Here is a 27123-nt window from a genome sequence, read left to right as displayed (position 1 = left end):
TTAAAGTTAAAAAATAACATCTTTAAAATTAACTAAATTAAGTTAAAAGTTATTAACTATTTAACATTTGCTTAACTTTAACTTTAATTAGTTACTATCCAAGCCTGACAATCATACGTGGTACAATCAATAGACGAAATAAGTCTATGAATAAAAAAATCTCGATCTACATCCCAATAAGCAAACAATATTTTTTAAAATGTTTTTTTAATAAAAATATTTTTGTATTATATTTATTAATTATATTGACATTTTTCTAGTTGCATTCTTATTTAAATGAATAACAGAAAAGTTATTCTAGATGCTATTCCGCATTTGTGAGAATAGTAAAAAAACTATAATTTTATATATGTTTATATAAATAATATATTTTAATTATACATGTTTTATTTTTTCGATAACATATATTGATTAATCTATCAGTTATACGTATACAGGTATTAGCACGAAGTATTCACAGCTCATCACAAAAGGCCAGTTTGCAGCGATCTTGGAGGTCAAACAACGTTCACTGGGGTCGCGACTTCTGTGGGTGACTGCTTGGAAATTTTCAAAAAAATGTTTTTAAAAAAGAATTTTTTTTTTTAAGAAAAATGTTTTTTAAAATGTTCTTTTGCTCACGTAGATTCCACTCGGATAATATCCATGCAAAAAGAACGTGGATTTCATGTATCCATTTTCATCGGATATACAATTATACATGATCATATGCAATAACGTATAATCATGCATGAACAGATGTGATTATTCAGAGACAAAATCTATACACGATGATGCCTAATTACATGTGGATCGTTTATGTATGATCATGCATGATCTTGCATGTTCATAGATGATCATTTTTTCCCGGGTATGTAGTTCTTAGAATTTAAATTGCCTCACAGAACAACAATGTACTGATCGAGCACAATTTAATTGCACCGAGCCCAAAATGCCGACGCAATGACAAAGAGAAATAATCCGAAAGTAAATCGAATGGTTCCAGTCGCCAGAATTACCTTTACTTTTTATTTATGGATGTCTATAATATTCTTTCTGTTGAGAGTTTTCTATTCCCTCATTTTTTCCCTCTCCAAAGCAGTAAAATTTTTTCTCAATTCTAGAAAAATAATATTATTTATATCAACCTCTGTTTTTACTTTCTTTTTCTCTTTACTTCTTTTATTTAAATCTTTTTATAGTTTCAATTTTCTCATAATTTTTTAGCGATAAAAATGTAAATTTATCTTTTTATGTCAGTATATAGAAATACTTGAAAATTGTATGATAAAAAAATATTTATTAAAATTAATTTTCTGAGTATGATATTTTAAATGTATAAAATTTAATAAGATAATAATATAACTTGGAACCCAATGACACGTGTAGGCAGCCCTTTCGTTTTTTCCACCACTTATCGGAGCCCTGAATAAAAGAGAAGCGCATTTCCCGGAGCTGTTGCAGCCGTGTTTTAGTTTACCATCGCTGATCAAGTGCCGCTGCTGCTTCGCGCCTCTCACGTGTTTAATGACATGCAATGTTGCAATGTATCTTTGCCGAGTCCTTGGGCTGAGAAACTATATAAACCGAGTGTTTATAATTGGCCAGGCTAGCCGCTAGGATTTTTAACCAGGTAGGATGTCGTTCTACGTGCTCGCCCTATTTTGCGCTACCGCGTTTGTGCTCACCGCGGCTCAGGATTTCGAGCTTCGTAAGTTCTTTGTCCAAATACTAAATTCCTTTACTTGACCTAATAATTATTTCTATAACTTGGAATTTAATCGATTACCTACTTTATTTTAATCTTAAGCTTAAGCTTAAGCTTAAGCAAGAAGCAATCAATCAGAAAATTTTTAATTAATTTTGGCATGTGTTATAATAGTTTTAGACATTATTTTTTAGTTTGCGGACAAACATGTGTGCATCTTTTATTTTTAAGTTTCATTTATTGTTTGATAATCATTTTCCATGTAAGATAAAATTTTTATGACAGTCTGTTTGATATAAATATTATTTAATATTGCCGTATTATATTATATATTGGTGTTAACAGTAAATAATTTTTATATAAAAAAAATGTTTATGTGTTAAATAATTTAATCATTAGATTTCGCAACTATTAAATTGCCGAATACAGGTGTTGTAATTATACACATAAGTAAATAATATATGCAGATATTTTAATCGAACTTTGATGGATTAATTAGTATGTCAATATAGGTCGCGAATTGTAACCGGTGTCACTTTTTACAGCATTGAGATAAAAAATGACGATGAATTATATGAATTAAAAATTATACTGCCGTGTAAATAAAATAGTTTTCAGTTAACAGTTTTCAGAGCGTTTATCGGTGTATTAATACTATTATTAATTACATGACGCAGATATCACTTTCGCTTTCTTACGCCATGCAGAACTGACAACTGGTTTTAAGAGTTTAACAAAAAGAATCATACATTATCACAAATTAGATTAGAGCAAATGAGATAATGTTTTAAGATATTAATTTAATATTTAATAGGTTAATATTTAACTACAATTCCTTTAATGTAACTATGTAACTTTGTGAATGTATAAAGGCACCTCAAAAAAGAGCTATGTATGAGCATGTAGGTTCAATATATTGTTTTTAAAATATAATATATTATATTGATGTAACAATCATAAAGTTACTTATGATGATAAATTATGATTGTAAGTAATTTTATGATTGTCATATCTTGGAAATAAAAGTGATAAACCTGTTTAAATTTAGTTGTTTTATTTTTATAAAGTTATTTACAAACATCACTGTGAAATTCCCGATTTTATAAAGCAAACAAAAAATTTCAGTAAACGTGAAATAAATATTATAGCAACTGTGTGACGCAATTTAATAATTTGTTAAAATGAGAATTTTTATCGTATTAACTTTTTCATAAAATATTTATTATTCTCAATATTTTGCTATTTTTTTTCAAGTTCGTCAAACTTTTTAACTATGTTAATAATTTTTTTATTTTGAAAATTTACAACTATTTATCTTGTTCTAATAACTTTTGTTTTTAACAACTTTTTTGTATGAAAATTATAAATATGTAATTTTACATTGTTTATATCTTGGAAAAAAGTGATAACAAATCTACTTCTATATAAACTTGTTGCTTTCTTTCTAGTTCCTTTTTTATACTTTCTCTAAAAATTCCTTTTATAATATTTTGTAATATTTTGAAAATAAATTTATATGCAAAGTAATGTTCATATATATAAGGAAATGGCTAGTAATTTAAGTTTGCATGTGCACAGACTTATTGTTACGGTTGAATGAATAATAGTTGCACAAGTTTAAACTTTTATTAATAAATTTTTATCATTTTTCATGCGTTTTAACCGCTGATTATGCTAATTTTAATAGCAATTTTTTTTTGCAAAAACTCAAATAAAATGCTTGTTATGAAAAATAAAACGCATTTGATTGGTGTCTTTTTGATTAATCTTTTCATATTGAAGAAAGAAGAGGTTTTGTTAACATAAACCACAATAAGTTCAAAGTTTGCATATAGGATTTCAATTTATAAGACTTTGTTACAGTAACTCATAATAATAAATATATTAAAACTAAATAGAATTAAATTTTAAATCTTGGGAAACAGAATAAAAAAAAAAGCAATATCAAAGTGATGTTGAAAAGACTGAAATTGTATCTTATTTCTATCGTAACTTAGTGCACAGTAATATTTACATTAAATATTACAATATTTATTATTATTACATTATGTATTTTACGCAGCTGTGCAAACTTGCAAGCGTGATTCAAGTGACTATTCATCTTGTTTGAGACTTGCGATACAAGAAGCATGGCCAAACTTTATCCCAGGTATTAAAAATGGAGTATTGATAATAATGTTTAAATTGAATGAAATTTTCAAGTTTACATTACATTTATTATTATTTAAATGTACAAGTATAAAAATCATTTTGTCATTATTTATGTTAATACATCATACCCTTACTCCAGCTTTAATTTTTTTTGGAAGGTATCCCGAAAATCAATTTGCCAACTTTGGATCCACACTTTATCGACTATGTAAAAAACGAGTTCGGAACTAAAGAAATACGCGCGGACATAACAATCGCAAATGTTCACACTTATGGACTTGCCAAGGCTCAATTCTTGGCTGTAAGACCGCAGCATTCCGAAAACTACTTCAAATTGGAACTTGATGTCGATTTGCCAAAGATGTTTGTAGAGGGTAATTACAAGGCGAATGGATCTGTGGGATCGTTTCAAATTGGCGGCGAAGGTATGTAAACTAATTGCTTATAATATAGTATTTCTATTTCTAATATATGCACGAAACGTCATAAAAATTTATTTGACAGATATTGAAAATATAAAAGAATATGTTACATTCACTTTCTCAAAAAATTTTAAAAAGATATTAATTAATTTTTTTAATCTTATGTAATTTTGTTGTTATTTAATAAGATAAATCACCACAGACTTAATCTTTTTATTTATTTTATTTACAAACACGTATATCTTTTAATTTTAACTTTATTTGTAATATACTTTTTGAATTTACTAGATTAAGATTGTAGGATAAAATCATTTTTAAAGATTGTAGGATAAAATCATTTTTATTAATAAGCTCTAATTACAAAATTTTGTTTACAAATTTTATGTAAACTTTAATGCAAAAAAGGGAATTTTTTTGAACGTATTTTAAGATACTAAATTCGAATCTGCTCTGAATTTGAATTATCAGGTCGAACTTTTAAGATAAAACATGTTGGTAGTATTCTTTGTCTGATAGTAACATTACAATGTTTATGGTATTATGGAGTAACAAAGTCAGTAAGATTGTATAAGACTAACTCAAATTATTTGCTTTTCTATTTATTTGTCTAATGCAAACTATTTTTGCTATGCTTGTAGACAATTATTGGAAAGAACGGTTGAATAATTACAGATTCTCTGAAATTTTTTTGTTTACACAACTTTTTTGTATAAATACAAATTAAATATTAATTATATTTTTTAATTTCAATATAACTTCATTATAAAAACACATTGGAAAAAAATTCGTATTTTATTATATACATTTCAACCATCAGATCTGACAAAAGTATTTTGATGGCAGAGACTCAGACTCAGCGTCAAAAGTTAGTCTAAAAGTAGTCTACATATGTTCTTGCACGAAATTATGTAAACTAATGTTATATTATTATTTTTATTATGGCAGGAGCCTTTAACGTTAGCATGGAAGACATTAAATCTACTTGGTCTATGGAAGGACCCGTAACTAATGATAAATGGACAATCGAACATGTCCATTTAAATCCGCAAGTTGGGAAGATGCGTGTCTGGTTTAGTGATATGTTCAGTGGTAACGAGGAACTTAGTGAGTATAAAAAGTTTAATCAAAAATTCATATGTATTTGTTACCTAATACATTTCCATATTTCCATGAATAAATATGAAATGACTTTTTTTGTTTGTAAGCTACAAAATAATCTTACTGAATGTAAAATTTTGCATTTTTTCTTATAACTGCTTGCTTCATTATCTGTAATTGTCGTGTTGTTATATCACATCAGCAATTTTTTGATAATTACAAGATGGAAAATTTTAATATCAAAGTTGATGCCGTAACTTTTCGTTACATAATACAGATTACGAATCCGGTTAATTTGTTTTTTTTTTTTTTTACTCATTGTTGCACGTGGCATGATCGTCATAATCCTTGCTGATCGTTACAAATTTTTATTTTAAGATAACGCTGCCATGACATTCATCAACGAATATTGGCCAAACTTGTATCGTTCGATGCTGCCGTTCCTTGACAAAACCTGGGACGAACATCTTACCAAGCTCAGCAATAGCATATTCTCGAAGATATCATTCTCGAAAACGTTCCCTTGAGATTCTTGAAGAAGCGTTCCTTCCCCTGCTAGGACACGTACATAGCGCAATATGATCGAAGGAGCGTTAAATTGGAGATCGCCAATACTTTTTAGGCGACTGCTCAAAACCGGCGCGGAGGACCGCAAAATTCCTCTATCTGAAGTGCAGACGTGATAAGCTTTTTACTTTTCATCGTGCGTCCTTTTGTTTTCACTCCTGATCATGTTATTTGCATGACATCGACATGAGTGTGAATAGTGCGAGTTTATTGTATAATTATGTAACGTAAACGTAGATTATTCTTAATATTGTTACTATTATTGTGTTACTGCTATTTTCATTAGACATTGTTTATGTAAAGAATAAACGTAAAAGGTATCAAAGGTAATACGAAGAGATTAAAGATGTATAGACTACCAAATGTATAAATTTAATTATTATTCTGAATAATTTTTAATACTTTTTTTCAAATTATTGCTGGTCTATACATGTATTTAATTAATTTGTTTATATTACGTAGTAGATACTAGTTTATATGAAAAATATGAATACATAGACAAATTAAAATAATTAATTCTCATTAGATATTTTTATACGAATTGTACATTTTATAATGAATTTGATCATGTATTTATGTATATGACAAAATATCATGTATTTGTATTATATTTGACAAAGAAATTGTTTTAATTTATTACTATATCTATAATTTATACCTTTAATTAGAGATTTGCTTGCATACATTGCTACTTTCGGTTGAACGGAGCACTTCCGGATTTCGTATCTCAACAAATTATTGTGTTTTTACTTTCGAAGGCTTTAAAGCTTGCCCTCACTCTTTTACATTTTGGCACAAAGCGCAGGAAAGACATACAGAAATTTTTAATCGCAGAGTTGATTGCATACATTACTGCTTCCAGCTGAACGGGGCATTTCCGGACCTCAAATATTAATGAATTGTTTTTCTTTATACTTATGTAATCCTCAGAGGTTAGCCTCATGCTTATATATTTGGCACAAAACACATTTTTATTTTCGCTCCACTTTCCAAACTTTAACTACATAAAAATTTGTTACAATATGTTTATTTTTATAAGTTACAAATAATCAAAATTAAATATGCCATATTTAGTTTGTCATTCTATAGTTAAAAATGCATATAAAATGCATTTTCAGCATGATAAACAGTATCCTGCTTTTATTTTCTTTAACCCGGAAGTTGCCATTTTATTTAATACACGGACAACAAACGGTAGCGCGTGCTATTCATTATGCATTATTATGGCTTGTAAAACCAACGAGGAGAACATTGAGCAATTACGAAATCTAAACAGTGGCCTTTAGCTAATTTATGATGCGCTTCTTTATAATCTATACGCTTTCTTGTACCAGATGTAACACGCCCTATTGTACCGATGTCACACGTAACACTGTTGAACACCATGTATTTGTTAGAAAAAACTAGTAAGTGCAGCCTACGTTGCTCTTAAATACTAAGGCGACCAACTACGTATGACGATGAAATAGGAAATACTAATAGTCAAAAGAAAGATCTAAAAGAAAAATCTGAAATAAAAGATCTAAAAATATCTTTTATTCTTGTTACACAAGAATAAAATGATGTCTCTAATGTTTCTGGATGCAAGAAGATTTTACCAACTATGGAAAATTAAAAATATATAATTTTGTAACAAAATACTATGTTTTTTCTAAATAAAACAAATTTTTAAATTTATTTTTATGATCATATTGTCACTCCTGTTTCTCTTCGACTCACTATGAGGTGTCGTCACATTTTTATAGATCACATTCTAAGTAATAAAATTGTATATCTATAAACCTAGAATCTATAAAACAACATTTTCATAAATATTCTCATTAAATTTCATTACACAACATTGATTATTAACAAAGTTATTGACTAAAATATAAATGGGTAATCAAAATATTGCTTTTCTCACTGATTATTAGGTACTGCTGTAAGTTCATGTCATTTTCTCCCCCAATAAAACACAATTGAGATTTTAACCCGTATCTAATATGGCCGCCTCAATAAGGTTTTTCCACGTCTATGTTCACACTACATACTCAAATATGAGAGTGTAGTGTGAACACAAATGTGAAATAATCTTTTTGAGGCGGCCATAGATAAAATCCTAATAATTTTGTTCAAAGATGTTTACTTACGATACAAGCAGCCAACTCCTTTGTTTTCTCAACCATTTACTGGAAATTCATTGAATACAATGAAAGTATGTACGTTTTCTAGAGTTGTCGCATCCTCATTTTAATTTACCGTCGCTGATCAACTCCTGCAGTTGCTTCTCGCCTCTCACGTGTTTAATGACATGCAATTTTACAACGTATCTTTACCGAGTCCCTGGATCGGGACTATATAAACCGAATGTTTATAATTGGTTAAGCTAGCGTCTGGGATTTTTAATTGTAAGCAGAATGTCGTTCTGCAAACTTGCCCTATTCTGTGCTACCGCGTTTGCGCTCGCCGCGGCTCAAGAAATAGAGCTTCGTAAGTTCTTTGTTTAATTACTAATTTCTTTTGTTTGTTCTAATAGTTTTTTCTATAACTTTAAGTTTAATTAATTTGTGCATTTTATTTCAATTCTATCAAAAAAATATTTAATCAAAAAAATTTTTATTAACTTTAAGCAATTAATATTTATATGATAATAATTTTGGATGTTATTTTCTAGTATGCGGATAAAAATGTGTGCATTATTTATCTTCCAATTTTTATGAACGGTTGTGATATTTATTTTCCGTGTGATATAAAAATTTGTGTGACAATTTGCTAGAGATAGATGTTATGATTTTATAATATTTTTTTCCCGTTATAATTACACAAAGTTCTTGGCATATGTATAAATTTTATATAAAAGAAAACAGTTGTTATATATTAAAAAATTGAATTATTTGATTTAATTATTGTTTAATAATTGAAGTGTTAACAAAATATACACATAATTAAGTAATATATAGCTGTTACTTTAATTTTTGAGAGACTAATGTACTATGTCAAAATAAACTGCAAAAATTAAAATTGTTGTCATTTTACAACATTGAAATAAAAAATTGTATTTTATAATTATATAAATATAACTTATATTGCATTAGAGTGGATATAAAATACGTGATATTCAATGTGTTTATTGATATATTACACAGAAAGAACGATTTTGCTAAAGTATTTAAAAAATTAGCTGGATACAGATCTAAAAATAATTTTGTTTGATCATAAAAGTGATTATGACAGAGCTGTCTAACGTTTTGATATTTCACCAAACAGTTGAGTGGTCGAACATAACTGTTTTGATGGCCTAACACAATTATTTTTAGATTTGCTTTCTTACACCTTATCTATCTAAAATTGACTAGTTTCAAAAAATTGACAGAAAGAACATACATTATAATAAAGTAAATTAGACTAAAGCAAATAAAAAGATAAAAAAGATTCTTTCTTTTCTTCAAGTTGAGTTATTATTATATAAAGATATTATACAAGAGATTGTCACAAATTTTTATTGTCTAAATCTAAATCTTTTTGAGAAAAGGCAATGACACAGCATTAAAATCATTTTATTCTAAATTTAAGAATTTTTCTATTGTAATCTATACAAGAATAAAATATTATTTTTCTAATAATAATGATTGTCTTTATATCAATCTTATTTTATGATACATAGAGTAATAGCATTAGATCAGAAATTATTACAGTGTAAATACATCTTGAGAAAAAAATCATAATAAAGCTATTTCTATATAAACATTTTTCTTTGCTTTTAATTTTTTTCTTTTTTAGACTTACTTTTACGTTGAGCAAATAGTAATTAAACAAATTTAAATATTTATCCTTTTTTTGCATGTTTTAACCAGTAAATTGTGTTAATTCCAAAAACAATTTTCCTTTTCTTTAACAAAATTAAATAAAACGTTTTTATACAAAATTATCAATTTTATCAAAATTGACACTCACTGATCAGTGCACTTTACGGCGACTTTTATTAATGAGGAAAAGAAAGACTTCATAATAAATTCGAAGCTTGGGTATAAGATTTTATAAGCCAATTTGTGTGAAATTCTGTTACATTAACCCATAATGATAAATATATTTCAATTAAATAATAAGAATTAAATATTAATATTAAATTTTAAAGTTATGAAGCCATTAATAAAAATAATATTAAAATAGTAGTGTCGGTGAAAAGATTTTGTATGAAATTTTATTATTAAGTAGTATACAATAATATTTAAAATAAATATTAGCATATTTATTATTACCACTATTATTAATAAATTTACATTTTACGTAGCTGTCACAACCTGCAAGCATGATGCAGATGACTATGCGTCCTGCTTAAAAGCTGCGATAATAGAAGCGTGGCCGAAATTCGTCCAAGGTATTAAAAATGGATAATAATATTGTATTTACGTTAATATATCATACCTTTACTCTAGCTTTAATTTTTTTGGAAGGTATTCCGAGTATTGGTATACCAGTTTTGGATCCGTACTTTACCGAAGAGGAGAGAATCGTGTATGATACTGAAGAAATAAAAATGGATATAAAAGTCACAAATGCTAAGACCCACGGACTTACAAAAACTGAATTATTAGCTGTGAGACCATATTATTCTGATAATTTCTATAAATTGGAGTTAGATATAGCTGTGCCGAATATGCTTATGGAGGGTGAATTCAAAGCAGACGGAAGTGTGAAAGCGTTCCACATAGGCGGCGAAGGTATATAAATTGATTTTGATACTAACAATATTTCTATTTAAAATATTGTAAATAAAACAAAAAAATTTTAATTTAAGCATTATTATGTTTACATAAATTATATTTATATTTACTAATTCCAATTTTTTTTGTACTATATTACCTAGTCTTGTCAGATTTAAATTCTGTGAGATATTAATTAGTCACGCAACAAATAAATATTAATAGCTTAATATTGTCTTATTGTCTTTCGCAATAGGAATGTTCAATATTAGCATGGAAGATATTAAAGGATCGTGGATAATAGAAGGCGGGGTAGCAAACGATAGATGGACAATCGAACATGTCTATATAAATCCGGAAGTCGGAAAAATGAATATCTGGTTCAGTGATATGTTCGATGGTAACTCTGAACTCAGTAAGTATATACATATCAAGTTCCCTCAAAAATATTATATATATAATTTTTACTTGATATACCATTCCATATTTCCACGAATAATAAAAATTGATTTTTTTGTACATAAGCTACAAAAGGGGCTACTGGATGTAAAATATTACATATTTTTTCAATTTTCAATTGCTGTGACTACCTGCTTTATTATCCTTAATTGTTTTGTTATAACACTTCAGCAATTCTTTGATAATTGTTCGATGAGGAACTCTGATACCTATACCGTAATCCTTTGTCACATAAGACTAATTACGAATCATTTTACCTTTTCACGCGTAGACATACTTCGTTCTGTGATTGTCACAACCGTTAATGATTGTTATGAATTTTCACTTTCAGCCGATGCCGCCATGAAATTCGTTAACGAATATTGGCCGACCTTGTATCGTCAGATGCTGCCAATGCTTGCGAAGAACTGGGACGAGCATCTTACTGAGATGCTTAATCGTATATTCTCAAAGGTATCCTTCTCGAAAACGTTCCCTTGAGACCTTTGAAGATGCGTTTCTTTCTCTGCTATGACACGTACATAGCGTAGTATGATCGAAGGAGCGTTGAATTTGGAATATTTTGAGCGACTGCTTAAAGTCGAAAGTAACTAAAATTTTTTTATTAAAAATCTGTGAACATCCCGGCGTAATAAGTTTTTTTCTTTTCTCACCGTGCATACTCCTAATAGTGTTATTTCGATTTGCACGACGTCGACATGCGTGTGAATAATGAGAGAATAGCGAGTTTATTGTATAATTATATATTAGGTAACGTGTAAACATTTATATCTTTGTTATTATGTTATTGCTATTTCCACTAGTGATTGTTTATGCAAAGCATAGACGTAATAAATATTATAATAAAAAGTAGATACCAGATACATAAATCTTATGATTTTCCCAAATAATTTTTAACACTCTTGAAAACTTTCTTCCAAATTATTGCTGGTCTATATGTGTACGTGTTTAATTAATTTGTTTATATTGCGTAGTAGATACCAATGTATATGAAAAATATGGATACTTAGACAAATTAAAATAATTAATAATTATTACATATTTTTATACATATTGTACATTTTATCACAAATTTTGATCATGTATTTATATGTGACAAAATATTATGTATTTATATTATATTTGATAAAAGATTTCTTTTCATTTATTAGTATACCCCTACTTTATATTTTTAATCGCAGATTGGTTTGTGTACGTTTCTACTTCCGGTTAAACCGAGCACTTTCGGACCTCGTATTTCAATGAAATTATTTTTTTATTTTTATTTTGGAGGCTTTAAAGCATGTCCTCACTCTTTTACATTTTGGCACAAAAAGTAGGAAAGACAGATAGAAATTTTTAATCAAAGATTTGCTTGCATACGTTACTACTTTCGGCTGAACGGGCATTACCGGACCTCAAATATTAATAAACTGTTTTTTTTTTATACTTTTATAATCCTCAGAGGTTAGCCTCGTGCTTACATATTTAGCACAAAACACATTTTTATTTTTGCTCCATGTTTCAAACTTTAATTACATAAAAATTTCTAAAATACTAAATGTTTATTTTTATAAAAGTTACAAATAATCGAAGTTGAATATGCCACATTCAGTGTGTTGTTCTAGAATTAAAAATGCTTATAAAAATGCATTTTTATCAGGATAAACAAAGTTTTCATTTTATATTATAAACGGATAACAATTGATCACGCGTGCTATAATTATGCATTATTATTGCTTATAAAACCAACGAGAAAAACATTGAGCAGTTACGAAATCAAAACACTGGCTTTTAGCTAATTTATGATGCGCTCCTTTATAATTTACACGCCTTATTGTACCAGATGTAACACGCCCTATTGTACTGAAATCACACGTAACAGTGCACGACATATATTTGTTAGAAAAGACTGGTAAGTGCAGCCTACGTTGCTCTTAAATACTAAGGCAGCCACCTCTGTATGACAATGAAATAAGAAACACTAATAGTTAAGAGTAAGAACCTATACTTAGCACAGCTAATTCGAGAAAACTTTACAACACAGGAATGTTATATAATCATCTAGTTCACCTGTTCTTTCAACTGAATAATAATGTAAACTTTTAAAAAATTTTCTTTTTTATACTAATTGAGAATATAATTTGTCAATTTCTTGAAATGCATAACATAAATAGTTAAATGTCTGGAGAGATTTTCAAATACACAAAATACTGTCATAGTTACGACAAAATATTCCTACGGAAGAAATCCATATAGTATATTTAAATTAATAAACTAAAATAACTGTATAAATTTATTATTGAAGAAGAAAGATTATTCTAATAAGTTTTTACTCCCCTACCCCTATTTGGAATTTTATGATAGAATACCCTTATAATATTTGAAAAATACTATTTAAATCACAAACAAACTGCTTTTCTCCCCCTTCCATCTCAAGCGTATGTCCTTAAAGAAACTCGTTTCTAGTCGTCGACCCTATAAGTTCCAAGGATAGCTACTTTGGCACATTCGTGGTCTGATCTTAATTCCATCGTTGCCAGATAAATGTAAAATGTAATCAAGTCTGGAGGTCATGTTTGCCCGATCGTCCGTATTGCGAAGGGTGACAATTTAAGGTCATGGAAGTCCATTTGCTCACGTTAAGATCATGAAGAAGTAAACGCCTGAATGCATTTCCTGCTTAAGGTTTCATCGTTAATTGCATAATTAATTAATTTGATAATTACAACATATTTGTTATGTAAAATTTTTTCCATCATTATGTCAACACTTAACAATCTTTCAATAATTCTTTCTGTTAAACTATATAATAAATATTGATAACATAGGTTGATAATAGAAAGAATAATAACTGAAAAATATATTTAAGTAAAGTAATATGTGTAGTTTTAATGATAGCTGATTGTAAATAATTACATTATTTGTAATATTATTTTTTAAATAACGTGTTCCTTGTTTAGTATACGCTAAAAAGAATTTTTATATTACTTTCTTTAAATGTTTTAAATTCTACTAATTGTTAGAGTTGTCATCATTGATATAACATCATTGATATAACATTAAACAATGTGAAAAAAATCATAAATAAAATTATGATTTAAATAGCAAACAAAAGTATTTTCCATTAAAATTAATATAAAATTATTAAAAGTAATACAAACGTGTGTACTCATTTATTATAAAATAAAAATAAACGCATAATGACTATTAATTTATGACTATTAATTTTATTAGTAATTGTATTGTTTTACAAGAAAAAAATACAATTAGGTATTAATTTTACTTGGAAATATGTTATACAGAGTATAGCTAAAAAGGTATGAGTCGTAGTATTATGAGCTGTAGGTATTACCAGCACCTGTACTTATCTACGTTGTTAGGTGACAAATTGCTAGTAATTATTTATGAAATTATTTGTTTAGTAACCTGGTGTTATGTAGTAGCGCTAATATGCCAATGCACAATAACTGACAATTATAATATTATAAAGAATTTTTACTGTTGAGCATTTCAAAACTTTTTGAGGTTTATTTTGACATTTATTTACGCATACCTTCTCATTGTCTCTTTAAGCTTGAACATATTAAATATTACACAAATAAATATTTTTTGTTATTTAACTTTTATTTGGATATACATTTTGATTTAAGCAAAGTAAAACAATAACTTGGGATTTGGTTAATTTCATTTTTTCAAGCAAAATTTATATATCAAAACATTTCTTCGATGGATCTTCACCCTAACAAACTGTGTTCAAAAACATAAAAATATCTTTTATTCTTGTTATTTAATGTTAAATAAGAATAAAATGGTATCTCTAATATTTCTGGACGCAGGAAAATTCTAAACCATGGAAAATTAAAAATATATAATTTTGTAACAAAATACTGTCTTTTCTAAATAAATAAATTTTTAAATTTATTTTTATCATCATATTACCATTTCTGTTTCTCTTCGACTCATTATAAAATGTCATCACATTTTTATAGATCACGTTCTAAGTAATAAATATTGTATATCTGTAAGCCTAGAATCTATGAAACAACATTTTCATAAATAAAATTATTAAATTTTAGTACACAATACTGATTATTAAGTAGCCAACTCCTTTGTTTTCTCAACCATTTACTGGAAATGCATTAAATAAAATAAAAATATGTACATTTCCCGGAGCTGTCGCATAAGCATTTTAATTTACCGTCGCTGATCAACTCCTGCAGTTGTTTCTCGCCTCTCACGTGTTTAATGACATGCAATTTTACAACGTATCTTTACCGAGTCCTTGGGTTAGGAAACTATATAAACCGAATGTTTATAATTGGTCAAGCTAGCATTTGGGATTTTTAACTAAGCAGAATGTCGTTCTGCACACTTGCCCTATTCTGTGCTACCGCGTTTGTGCTCGCTGCGGCTCAAGAAATAGAGCTTCGTAAGTTTTTTGTTTAATTACCTATTCCTTTCTTTGATCTAATAGTTTTTTCTATAATTTCAAGTTTAATTAATTTTTGCATTTAATGTCAATTCTATCAAAAAGCAGTTAATAGGAAAATTTATTATTAATTTCAAGCATATTAATATTTATATGATAATAATTTTGGATATTATTTTCTAGTGTGCGAATAAAAATGTGTGCATTATCTTTCAATTTTTACAAACGGTTATGATACTTATTTTCCATGTAATATAAAAATTTGTTTGATAATTTGCTAGTGATAGACGTTATTATTTTATGATACTTATTCCCCGTTATAATTATACAAAGTTCTTGATATATGTAAAAATTTTATATAAAAAAACAGTTTTTATGTATTAAAAAAATTCATTTATTTGATTTAATTATTAACTAAATTATTTGCTTAATAGTTGAAATGTTAACGAAATATACACATAATTAAGTAATATATAGCTATTACTTTAATTTTTGAGAGATTTATATACTATTTCAAAATGAATCGCAAAAATAAAAATTATTGTCATTTTACAACGTTGAAGTAAAAAATTGCACTAAAGTATTTAAAATTTTAGCTGGATATAGATCTAAAAATAATTTTATTCGATCATAAAAGTGATGATGACAGAAGCTGCAAAAAGTTTTGACATTCCACTAACCAGTTGAGTGGTTCAACATAACTGTTTTGATAGTCTAATAAAATTATTTTCAATTTTGCTTTTTTATATATTATCCATCCAGAATTGATAACTAGTTTCAAGAAATTGACAAAAAGGGCATACATTATAATAAAGAAAATTAGATTAAAGCAAATAAAAAAATAAAAAAGATTAAAAAAAATTTTTTTCAAGTTAACCTATTGTTATATAAAGATATTATATAAAAGATTGTCAGAAATTTTTATTGTCTATATCTAAATCTTTAGAATAGAGAGTAATGACACAGCATTGAAATCATTTTCTTCTAAATTTAAGAATTTTTCTATTATAATCCTTACAAGAACAAAATATTATTTTCTTAATAATGATTGTCTCTATATCAATCTTATTTTATAATACATAGAGTAATGCACTGGATCTAGAAATTATTTCTGGGTAAATACATCTTGAAAAAAAAATCATAATAAAACTATTTCTATATAAACATTTTTATTCTTTTTTGTGATTTTTTTTCTTATTAGACTTATTTTTACGGTTGGGCAGAAAGTAATTAAATAATTTTGAACATTTATCTTTCTTTTTGCATGTTTAACTACTAAAATATGTCAATTCCAAAAGTAATTTTTCTTATTTTAAACAAAATACTAAATAAAATGTTTTTTATACAAAATTATCAATTTTACAAAAATTCATAATTTTGTATTGATCAGTGCACTTTACGGCGACTTTCATTAATGAGGAAAAAAAAGACTTTATTAACGTTAATCACAATAATTTTAAAGCTTAGGTATAAGATTTCATAAATCAATTTGTGCGAAATTCTATTATATTAACCTATAATGATAAATATATTTTAATTAAATAATAAAATTAAGTATTAGAATTAAATTTTAAAATTATGAAGCAATTAATAAAAATAATATTGAAAACATTATCCGAGTAATGAACAGTTGGTGGACAGATTTTGGATGGAATTTTATTATTGACAATAAGTAGTATATAATAATATTTAAAATTATATTAGTATATTTAATATTATTACTATTATTAATATATTTATATACATCTTACGCAGCTGTCACAACCTGCAAGCATGATGCAGATGACTATGCGTCTTGCTTAAAAGCAGCAGTAATAGAAGCGTGGCCGAAATTCGTCCCAGGTATTAAAAATGGATAATAATATTGTATTTACGTTAATATATCATAATATCTTTACTCTAGCTTTAATTTTTTCCGGAAGGTATTCCGGATATCGGTGTGCCAGTTTTGGATCCGTACTTTACCGAAGAGGAAAGAATCTTGTACGAAGCTGAAGACATAAAATTAGATGTAACAGTCAAAAATGTTAACACCTACGGACTTGCGAAGATTGAATTCTTAGCTGTAAGACCATATTATTCTGACAATTTCTTCAAATTGGAGTTTGATTTCGCTCTGCCAAAGGCGCTTATGGAGGGTAATTTCAAGGCGGATGGAACTGTGAAAGCGTTCCACATGGGTGGCGAAGGTATATAAATTGTTTTTAATTCTAACAATATTTCTATTTAAAATATTGTAAATAAAACAAAAAAAATTTTAATTTAAGCATTATTATGTTTACATAAATTATATTTATATTTACTAATTCCAAATTTTTTTGTACTATATTACCTAGTCTTGTCAGATTTAAATTCTGTGAGATATTAATTAGTCACGCAACAAATAAATATTATTAGCTTAATATTGTCTTATTGTCTTTCGCAATAGGAACGTTCAATATTAGCATGGAAGATGTTAAAGGCTCGTGGATAGTAGAAGGTGGGGTAGCTAACGATAGATGGACAATCGAACATTTCTATCTAAATCCGGAAATCGGAAAAATGAATGTCTGGTTTAGTGATATGTTCAATGGTAACAACGAACTCAGTAAGTATATGCATATTAAATTCCCTCAAAAATATTATATATGTATATATATTCTATACTTGATATATTTTCATATTTCCACAAATAAGGAAAATTAACTTTTTTGTACGTGAGATACAAAAAGGAGTACTGGATGTAAAATATTATATGTTTTTTTACTCTTATTGTGACTACCTGCTTTATTATCCATAATTGTTTTGTTATATCACTTCAGCAATTTTTTGATAATTGTTCGATGAGAAACTTTGATACATACCGTAATCCTTTGTCACATAATACTGATTACGAATAATTTTACCTTTTCACGCGTAGACATACTTCGTTACGTGATTCTCACAACCGTTACTGATTGTTATGAATTTTCACTTTCAGCCGATGCCGCCTTAAAATTCGTTAACGAATATTGGCCGACCTTGTATCGTCAGATGCTGCCAATGCTTGCAAAGAACTGGGATGAACATGTTACTGAGGTCCTTAATAGTATATTCTCAAAAGTATCTTTTTCGAAGACGTTCCCTTGAGACCCTTGAAAATGCGTTTCTTTTTCTGCTATGATACGTACATAGCGTAGTATGATCAAAGGGGCGCTGAATTTGGAATATTTTGAGCGACTGCTTAAAGTCGAAAGTAACTAAAATTTTTTTATTAAAAATCTGTGAACATCCCGGCGTAATAAGTTTTTTCTTCTTTCACCGTGCGTACTCCTAATAATGTTATTTAGATTTATACGACGTCGACATGCGTGTGAATCGTGCGAGAATAGCGAGTTCAATATATAATTATATATTAGGTAACGTGTAAACATTTTTATCTTTGTTACTGTTATTATGTTATTGCTATTTTCACTAGTGATTGTTTATGTAAAGCACAGACGTAATAAATATCAAAATAAGAAGTAAGTATCAGATATATAAATTTAATTTATGATTTTCCCGACTAATTTTTAATACTCTTGAAAACCTTCTTCTAAATTATTATTGGTCTATGCATAATTTCATTTAATTTGTTTATGTTACGTAGAACGCAGTAGATAACAATTTGTGAAATAAACAAATATATAAAGAAAACCAATGTAATTGATTTTTATCATACATTTATATATGATAAAAAATACATTTATCTTATTCTATTTTTATAACCACTAATTCCATTTGTGCGCTAAATCTGTAATACCGTATTTGAAACTTAACATGATAACGATTTATATATTACTATTTTAATATGATATAAGCAACAATTACGTTTACAACATACTTCTTTAAGAAAATTTAACAACAGTTATTTATTAGCCTGGAATTTAATTGTATGTCGTCCTACATTTAATTATGTGTTTAAAATTTCGTTTTTGTTGATATAAACTTTGTCTATAAAATTGACAATTTTTTAATTGCGTGTTATTTATTTTCTTTCTTTAGAAAATATCTAAATATTAAAAGAAATCTTAAAACACATTAATAAAATAAAATAAATCTGCTACTTAAAAATTGAAAAGCAACTTAAATGCGTGTCCACATATTGTCTACATATTTTTGTTTGTTTTAATTAGAAGAATGTTTAACAAATCATTTTTTACGCTATTACGCGTTACTTAAGTCCCGTGCATGTTCAAAATTTATCATTAATTTCAATAATAAGAATCTAATGGTAACTAATGAAGATATAACATAAACGTTTCAAGGTATAAGGAACGTGTCCAGTGGCACGTGTCGCAGCAGTTGGTTAACAATGCCAGCAAAGAGTGCCGATAGCTTCTTCTTCAGCTGCGGCTCCATCAATTTCAATACTTCTTGCCCATTTTCTCGAAGGAAGAGATTGATTGCCTCGGCTACAAAAATTAATAAAGAGATAATTTAATGATAATAATAAATTATTAAAAGTAGAATAATATTTATTATTATTGCACATTAATTGAAAGAGTTAACGTGTAATTATATTAAATTTTGTAAAGAGAGGGAGAGAGCTATATGTTTTAATAACATATTTATTATTAATAGTATTATTAATGCTACAAGTTTATAACGCTTTTTAAAAATTCTATTTGTGTATTTTGTGAATAATTATAGACTATGTTTGTAGGATTTTCTCACTGAGTATTCGATTGTTGTTGAAGATCTTGCTGACTCGCATTTGTAGGTTTTTCACAGCGAGTACGACGTCAAGGTTGTCAACGTTTAAATATGACTTTCCTTCTCGTGACTTCGTCGAGACTGTTCCTCTGACTAGTGCTCTAGCATCTCCGAAACGCGCATGGAACGTACCGTTTCCACTTGCGGGTAAAATTATTAATACGCCGGAACTATAAAAATTTTAATTCAATGAAATAAAGTATGTGTTGCTTAAATGTAGAAAGATAAAATAATACAAGTTATATCTTTTATTATTTATTATCAAAGTTTTTATTGCTTATAAAACGAATACTATTTCCAAATAGATATATGTATAACTTTTCCTTCAATATATATGTAGAGATTTTGTGATAAGACAATATTTATTAAAATATATGACAAAGTATTTCTAAAAATTATAATCTGCAGTTATGTATATTTATGAAAATAGTAGTAAAAATATTTATCTTTTATGAAGTAGTAATAACTGTTTGCGCAATTAAATTCGAAACGGTATTTTTGCTTAACCAAAATAATATGATGATATATATTTGCAAAATAAATTTGAAAAGAAGTTTTTTAATAATTAAAAAAAAATATTTTAGCTCTATTACGTATAAAACGTGTTGAAATATACATAAAGTAAAATTAAACCACATATATGCTTATAAAGCATAATTATTTCAAAATTATAATGTAGAAGTATTGCAACGTGAAATATTAAATATTTAGCATGGCAAAATTTTAAATAAAGAATCAAACAGTTTTTGAATCAATTATAAAGTATTTATATCTCAAATATAGATTTGTCTAACTTTGTACAAGTATTATTTAGAAATTTTATTTTGAGAAAATTGTCGCGTAATAATATATCATTTTTTACAGTTAATGTAAAATTTTTGTTAATTTATAATATCATTACTGCGTAATATTTTTTACAATGTACTTATTGAAGTATTTATAAAAAAAATTAATTTATAGAAAAAACTTGCGTTATCAATATATCAGTTGGTTTTGAGTTATATTTTTTTAAATTAAAACTAGAAATACAAGTACAGTATTGTAAAATAAACAAAAATGAGCGTCTGACAAAATGAGCTCTAAAACCGACATAGTAGGCTGTAATATCACATTTTCTTTTTTTTTCCTTTCACATGAGTCATCTATACGAAATAATTACAAGTTAATGTATACAAGGATTCCTACGAGCCTTTCACTTCAATGTGAAACGTTTTTTTTGCCGATTTATGCAAATACTTCATGCTGTTCTACAAGACGCAGTATATAGCGCAAAAATAATAATAAAAGCAGATTAGTTTATTAATTTAATAAATGGATTTCATAATGCTGTTTATATTCTATTCTAATTTTTATTGTTTTATAGCCCATCTTATCGACAAATGTGAAAGTTTACTTTATACCAATACTATTTCAAAAACTGCATTGCAAGAAACGTAAGAAACAGAAAAATAAAACAGATTTATAAGGCAACAAAAATGTAAGACATGTAAAATAATTTAGTGTTATTAATAATATGCTCATTGTTTAAAAAAATTTACAAAAAAGAGTAGCACATTTTCATTCTTACTTTTAATTTGTTTTTAACAAATTTTATGTATAAAAAGTCCACAAATGTGTAAATTATTAAATACTTTTTGTTTTAATTATTTAAGCAGAACATGTTTTTATCAATATTAATTTGCAATGTTTAATGTGTAAGAAATAAGGAGCTGTTCTTTTAGAAGAGCAATGTCGGTATTGATGATTCTCTTCTACTTCGTATGACTTGTATATTCTTCTTTTAATCTTAATAGTTACCAAATTCAAGTACCTGGAATAATGCGCGTCTAATATAAGGGCCGGCATTCGTATAACTGCTTGGAAGGGTGAGCCCAGTTTGATATCCTCCACCGAAAAGTTACTCGCTCCTTTTATATAAAGGTCCCGTAACTGAATCTTATAACCGTTCGAACCACCTGTCAGAGAGAGAGTCAGTTCGTCCATCTGTAGGGGAAGATAAAATATAGTAGTGAATGTAAAATTGCGTAAATTGAAATATTTACTTTATATTTCTGTATCGTACGTTGCGTAACACGATTTATTAGGTCTGATTTTAAGTCTACGAGATTGTCAAATTTTTTTTTTTAATGTAACAGCAAAACGCTATAAGTTCATAACAATCGCAATTTTTTATTTAAAATGTTTCTGAAAGAAACCTACTGATTAATTAAATAAGTGCAACAGTACATATAATATTGTTCGTGCAGTTTTTAATTTTTAAAACATTTTTCTAATTTTGAACTTACACGGAACGGTTCTACCGCAGGTAACTCAATTTCGGGAATTCCGACGCTCAAATAAGGTCGCAGATGATGCAGAGCACCGATCAAACAAGTTACCAGCTTTGGATCGCTTTTGGAACATTGCTTCACATATTCGGCTACGAGTAAAATGCTATTATACATACTGTAAATTACCTCAAAGTATGTTATTCAGTCGTATTGTTCCAAATGTGAAGTAATTACGTGTTCTTCGAGTACCACTTATTTTCCATTAAGCAGGAGAAATTTAACGTTCTAGATCATATAAGTAAAAGCGTCAATGTATAAAAAGCGTTAAACTCTAGTCGCGTTAAAAGTGAAAGTATACTATCTCGTGACAAAAATGCAGCTTGAAGAATAAGTATTGCAAATTGGTACAGCTGCAAGAGGTTACTTATATCAAGTGCTCTTTTTCCGTTTTTTCTAATGCTTTGCAAAATTGCGTGGAAAAAAACTATTAGTCCAGAGTACAGCGAATTGCATAATTAGAACACTTCACATACGCGTGTACACATGCATATTCATACACTTATTACACATAATGTGTTCTACATTACTTTGCATCTTTTTTTGGGGAAGTTTTTTGGGACTAAATTTCAGTTTTTATAACGTAAATACGGCAAATGAATATTCACAATAGTTTTAAATCAAATGAATATTCACAATAGTTTTAAATCATTAATATGACAAATTTATCGAATTTAAATGAAAGTTTTACGTTTATGCTGTACTTTCAACATTTGATTACAACATCGTATTCTCTACGGAAACGAAGATCCGGCCTTTCTGACAATGCGGCACAATTGTGCGTAGACCATTACAAGTAATTTGAATAAACGTTTTTATTATTATCATAAAAAGTATTTCGGTTATTATAATATACGAAACAATTGAATAATTTCATGATTTCTTAAAATCATACATTGTGTTCAATTATTTGAGGTTTTTTTTATGGATATTACTGTTTACAGTCAATTCACTTATTTCTTCAGATACAATTGGATTTCTTGGCGATAATTAATTGCAAACCATTAATCCCAGTAAAAATTGTAAGTTTATTAATTGTTTATGTGAAGTTTACTTAAATAGATGTTTCACTGAATTTTAAAAAGTTTATTGAATTATTTATGAGATAAATACTAAGACATGCAACTGTTTATGAGACATTCACGATTATAAAGTGTTTAAGTGACGTTTAATGGCATAATCTCAAACGTTTCCATTAGTTTTTAAGTGTTTTTACATTTTATTGTCAGCGAAGGATTTGTCAGATAATGCAAACTGCTTCCAAACAACGTAACCATCACTAAAATTCTTTATGAACAATAAAACTATCGTTAAAACTCTTAATGAACAGATACAAATTCAATCTCTCACTGAAATTTTTTTCCACGATATGCCATTTATACTTTTAGATTTATACTTATTCATTATTCTTACGTATTCAAATTTGATTTAAACACAATGATAACTGAATATTCAGAAGACGTAAAAGATATCGTCAAATTCGCAGAAAATATTTTGATTACTCACGGTTGACGTTAGAGGAGAGAGTTGCCGTACAACCGACAAGGAGGAGGATGGCCCGCAGCCTCTTGGTCATAATTTTTCAGTACAACCGCGATGTCGACGATGAAGACGAAAGTTTCGCGAAAGTTTCGATTATCGGGACTATTGCAATCGTTGCTACTTCAATCGTATCTTTAGGTAAAGTTGAACACAAGGATCTTATAGCAATCGAGGATCACCGGGCACGATGGCGAATTCGACTGAGGACTTGAATCGCGCGATAAACGGCGCCGTTAGAATCGGACTGACTATGAAAGAGAGGGCATTGACAGACGGCAGATCGTAGCTGCACTCGCGGATACTTTCACTACTGCAACATGCATGCACCTGCGCCTTCTTCGTCGTCTGCAACAGCAGACGAGTCTTACTCAGACTGAGAACGGCGAGACGAAAGTACTTTGAAAGATATGCGATGGTGTCCCCCACGTAAAAAGTATAAATCATCGATCGCCGCACACTCGCATAATGAGAAATCTACAGCGGCGTGTCGAAAGCATATTGCATCCACAAACGGACGTTTTACGTACAGTTTTTCCTACAAAAAATGTAGACTGAAGAAAATAAGCATTAAACATATCAAATGCGAATGTGTATATAAATTAATCTCTGATTGCAAAATATTTTTAGTTGGCAATCTAAAATATTAAACAATAGGAGACATAAGGCACACTTCCATCAATTGATAGATATTACTTATTGTCGTTTTTAGTCAAAATAGTAATAACCTAGACAGCACACGGTATTTATAACAAACATTTATGAATATTTATTACTATTTTATTTAAAAATATTATATATTTATTTAAAAATATAATAATATTTTATGAATATTTTTATGCTTCATAATAAACTTTTATGGTTTATTCAATTTAAATTTATAAAAATATTTATGAAATATTGCAGTAAATATTTATAAAATATTTATATAATCATTAGTTTCTAGATTTATTTTGTAAATTTTTTATAAGCACATTGTATGTTGTTTAGAAAATAATGTCAGCTTGCTACCTGAACAATTAAGTGAATCATCAATTACAATTAATCAGAGTTGATTGAAGTAACCTTGAAACTTTAAATTTTCTTATGATCTGCTATCTTTTATTCATTTCTATATAGAATGTAACGTATAGTCCCTTGATTATTTTATTTTCCCTTGGTTTACTATTTTCACACAAAAACGACTAGAAAGTTGTATAAGAAGAGTTTCATGTTATCACATTAAAAGTAAAATAAAATCAATCCTTTAATCTTGGAAACAGTTTTATTTGAAACAGAAATTGTTAAAATGTTTCTTACAAATTTATTTAAAATATTTTTCAATAAAATCAATATTTGGTGAATTTTGCGAGTGTTTTACATTAAGAAATTTTCTTAAGTTATGCTTAATTAATTCTCTATAAATAATGCTTTATGTAACTTTTTAAAAATTATAAATTTATTCCATTTTTATCTTAAACTCCATTTATTTTAGTAAATTATATAATAAAATGTTTTTATTGCAATTTATACAAGAAGCATTTTACTTTTACACAAAAGCGATTTACAGAGAGAATTACAAAAATCATGTAAATAACTTTTTCTTTTATTTCTAGTGAATAGAACGCTTGGTTCTTGATTTGAAACTGCGAAACTGCGAAACTGCGAAACTGCAAAATTGCGAAGATGGTTCACGAAGACAACAATTGTACATGCAATGTAAACAACAGGTCCACGTTAATAAAGTGCAGTTGTGGACGCAACGCAGTAAGAATATAGCGTATTCTGTATGATGTAACGAGTGATTTGCATTCGACTGCAATTAAGCCGATTGCATTATGCAATGAGATTTTGGTAAAACGAATATGTGATTTGCTATGTATCATTATGAACATTTATAATATAAATTAACGTCCTTTAATAATATAAGATAATATTGTATTAGAAAAAGATTTTTACCTTTATGTGATTCTTAGCAAAACCTTTAAACGTATAAACGTATAATTTTTAAATAAATTTTTATGAAAGAATTTAGAAAAAAAATTAAAAATAAAGAAAACATTTTCCATTATATTTTTTTTTACTGCATTAAGACTCATCTTTAATTCATAAGCACTTCATCTTTATTCCGTCAGCTCTTTGTTTGTACACGAAAAAACTGCATGAAGAATGGAGTGGGATTTTTGCAAGGGCATGTAAGAAGATTTGCTATAACTATTCATAAAAATTTTATATACAGCAAAACATTTAAAAAATAAAATAATACATTAATCATTTAATATACACTTGATATAATATGCCATTTATGAAACTATAACTTAAACTTCTCTTTTCTTAGAAACTACACGGTCAACGTTTTGAAATTTTAATATAATGTTATGCTCAAGGAACACCACAATTTCTCTTTTCACAAATAACGAATATTTCTCGTCTTATCAGAGGGAAAACGCGACAGCGTGAAAAAATTTTGTTCCTGAGAAATACGACTCTCAAATGTCATATCCGAAACAATAAGATGAAAAATACAAGGAGAAATCGTATATTGACAGAATCGAGATCAATATTTGGTTATTCTAATGCAATGAATCGTAAAAACGAGTAACACCAGAATCTGAAGAAAACCTAATTTTTATCTAAATCCGACGCTAATTGAGTCAAGATGTTGGACAAAAAATATCAAAATTATAAATTAAAATTTATGGCTCTGGCTTTATTTGTTCAAGTGTATACCTTAAAGAGAAACTCACGGTATAGAAAGCAAACGAACGATACGAAATTCCGAAGCAAATAAATGATACAAGAAATTGAGTTTATAATTTTAGCAAAATGAAAAAATCGATTAATAAGGAATTTCTTGAGCAATTGGGTGATTTAAGTTCCTCTTAGTATTAAAAAAAAATTGGGGAAGACGGAGAATTAATCAATGAAAGATCATCTAAAAAGATGATATATCACAGCAAAAGAGCGTTGGTGAATAAACCAACGAACAGATCAAATTTTTGAAATGAGATAAAAATAACATATCACAAAAGTTTCCACTAATCAAATCTTTATCTCGCCCATTTGATCAATTCTACGCTCTTTTCCA

The 27123-nt window shown here is 27.7% G+C and overlaps 3 protein-coding genes and 1 long non-coding RNA gene across 5 annotated transcripts; 3 read left to right on the top strand and 1 right to left on the bottom strand.

Moving 5' to 3' along the window:
- The first annotated feature begins 1518 nt into the window (after nucleotides 1-1518).
- Nucleotides 1519-11929, top strand: LOC105203866 (circadian clock-controlled protein daywake). Its single transcript, XM_011172789.3, has 10 exons — nucleotides 1519-1690; nucleotides 3750-3836; nucleotides 3997-4263; nucleotides 5206-5364; nucleotides 7839-7846; nucleotides 8295-8394; nucleotides 10196-10282; nucleotides 10359-10625; nucleotides 10864-11022; nucleotides 11398-11929. The coding sequence occupies exons 1-10, from the start codon at nucleotides 1618-1620 to the stop codon at nucleotides 11544-11546; spliced, it is 1356 nt and encodes a 451-aa protein (XP_011171091.1). The 5' UTR covers nucleotides 1519-1617; the 3' UTR covers nucleotides 11547-11929.
- Nucleotides 11930-15243: 3314 nt separating this feature from the next.
- On the top strand, nucleotides 15244-18966 carry LOC105203833 (circadian clock-controlled protein daywake). The gene is made up of 5 exons (XM_011172747.3): nucleotides 15244-15477; nucleotides 17233-17319; nucleotides 17400-17666; nucleotides 17906-18064; nucleotides 18437-18966. Exons 1-5 carry the CDS (start codon nucleotides 15405-15407, stop codon nucleotides 18583-18585), a joined length of 735 nt encoding a protein of 244 aa, XP_011171049.1. The 5' UTR covers nucleotides 15244-15404; the 3' UTR covers nucleotides 18586-18966.
- Nucleotides 18967-19122: 156 nt separating this feature from the next.
- Nucleotides 19123-24481, bottom strand: LOC105203832 (circadian clock-controlled protein daywake). Of its 2 annotated transcripts, none has more exons than XM_011172746.3 (5): nucleotides 24024-24481; nucleotides 22476-22609; nucleotides 22001-22173; nucleotides 20152-20360; nucleotides 19123-19889 (listed from the first exon to the last, which is right to left on the bottom strand). In XM_011172746.3, exons 1-5 carry the CDS (start codon nucleotides 24091-24093, stop codon nucleotides 19738-19740), a joined length of 738 nt encoding a protein of 245 aa, XP_011171048.1. In that variant the 5' UTR covers nucleotides 24094-24481; the 3' UTR covers nucleotides 19123-19737. The 2 variants fall into 2 exon arrangements, with proteins under 2 accessions (XP_011171048.1, XP_039306597.1); XM_039450663.1 differs by lacking the exon at nucleotides 24024-24481 and adding an exon at nucleotides 23734-23809.
- Nucleotides 24482-24663: 182 nt separating this feature from the next.
- LOC120358061 lies at nucleotides 24664-26106 on the top strand. The gene is made up of 2 exons (XR_005575018.1): nucleotides 24664-24798; nucleotides 25652-26106. It is a non-coding gene; the product is annotated as an uncharacterized LOC120358061 (long non-coding RNA).
- The last annotated feature ends 1017 nt before the right edge of the window (nucleotides 26107-27123 follow it).

The sequence above is a fragment of the Solenopsis invicta genome, chromosome 6 (genome assembly GCF_016802725.1).
Source record: "Solenopsis invicta isolate M01_SB chromosome 6, UNIL_Sinv_3.0, whole genome shotgun sequence".
NCBI classification, from domain to species: Eukaryota; Metazoa; Arthropoda; class Insecta; order Hymenoptera; family Formicidae; genus Solenopsis; species Solenopsis invicta.
This window is presented reverse-complemented; position numbering and strand designations above follow the sequence as displayed.

Excerpts from the sequence above, each read along its gene's own strand:
- LOC105203866 (XM_011172789.3), top strand. The coding sequence starts at position 1,618 with ATGTCGTTCTACGTGCTCGCCCTATTTTGCGCTACCGCGTTTGTGCTC. Across the intron at positions 4,264-5,205 it reads GTTTCAAATTGGCGGCGAAG|GAGCCTTTAACGTTAGCATG; the intron begins GTATGTAAACTA and ends TTATTATGGCAG. Across the intron at positions 8,395-10,195 it reads GGCTCAAGAAATAGAGCTTC|CTGTCACAACCTGCAAGCAT; the intron begins GTAAGTTCTTTG and ends CATTTTACGTAG.
- LOC105203833 (XM_011172747.3), top strand. The coding sequence starts at position 15,405 with ATGTCGTTCTGCACACTTGCCCTATTCTGTGCTACCGCGTTTGTGCTC. Across the intron at positions 15,478-17,232 it reads GGCTCAAGAAATAGAGCTTC|CTGTCACAACCTGCAAGCAT; the intron begins GTAAGTTTTTTG and ends CATCTTACGCAG. Across the intron at positions 18,065-18,436 it reads CAATGGTAACAACGAACTCA|CCGATGCCGCCTTAAAATTC; the intron begins GTAAGTATATGC and ends TTTCACTTTCAG.
- LOC105203832 (XM_011172746.3), bottom strand. The coding sequence starts at position 24,093 with ATGACCAAGAGGCTGCGGGCCATCCTCCTCCTTGTCGGTTGTACGGCA. Across the intron at positions 22,174-22,475 it reads CTGCGGTAGAACCGTTCCGT|ATGGACGAACTGACTCTCTC; the intron begins GTAAGTTCAAAA and ends CTTCCCCTACAG. Across the intron at positions 20,361-22,000 it reads TTAGACGCGCATTATTCCAG|TTCCGGCGTATTAATAATTT; the intron begins GTACTTGAATTT and ends AAATTTTTATAG.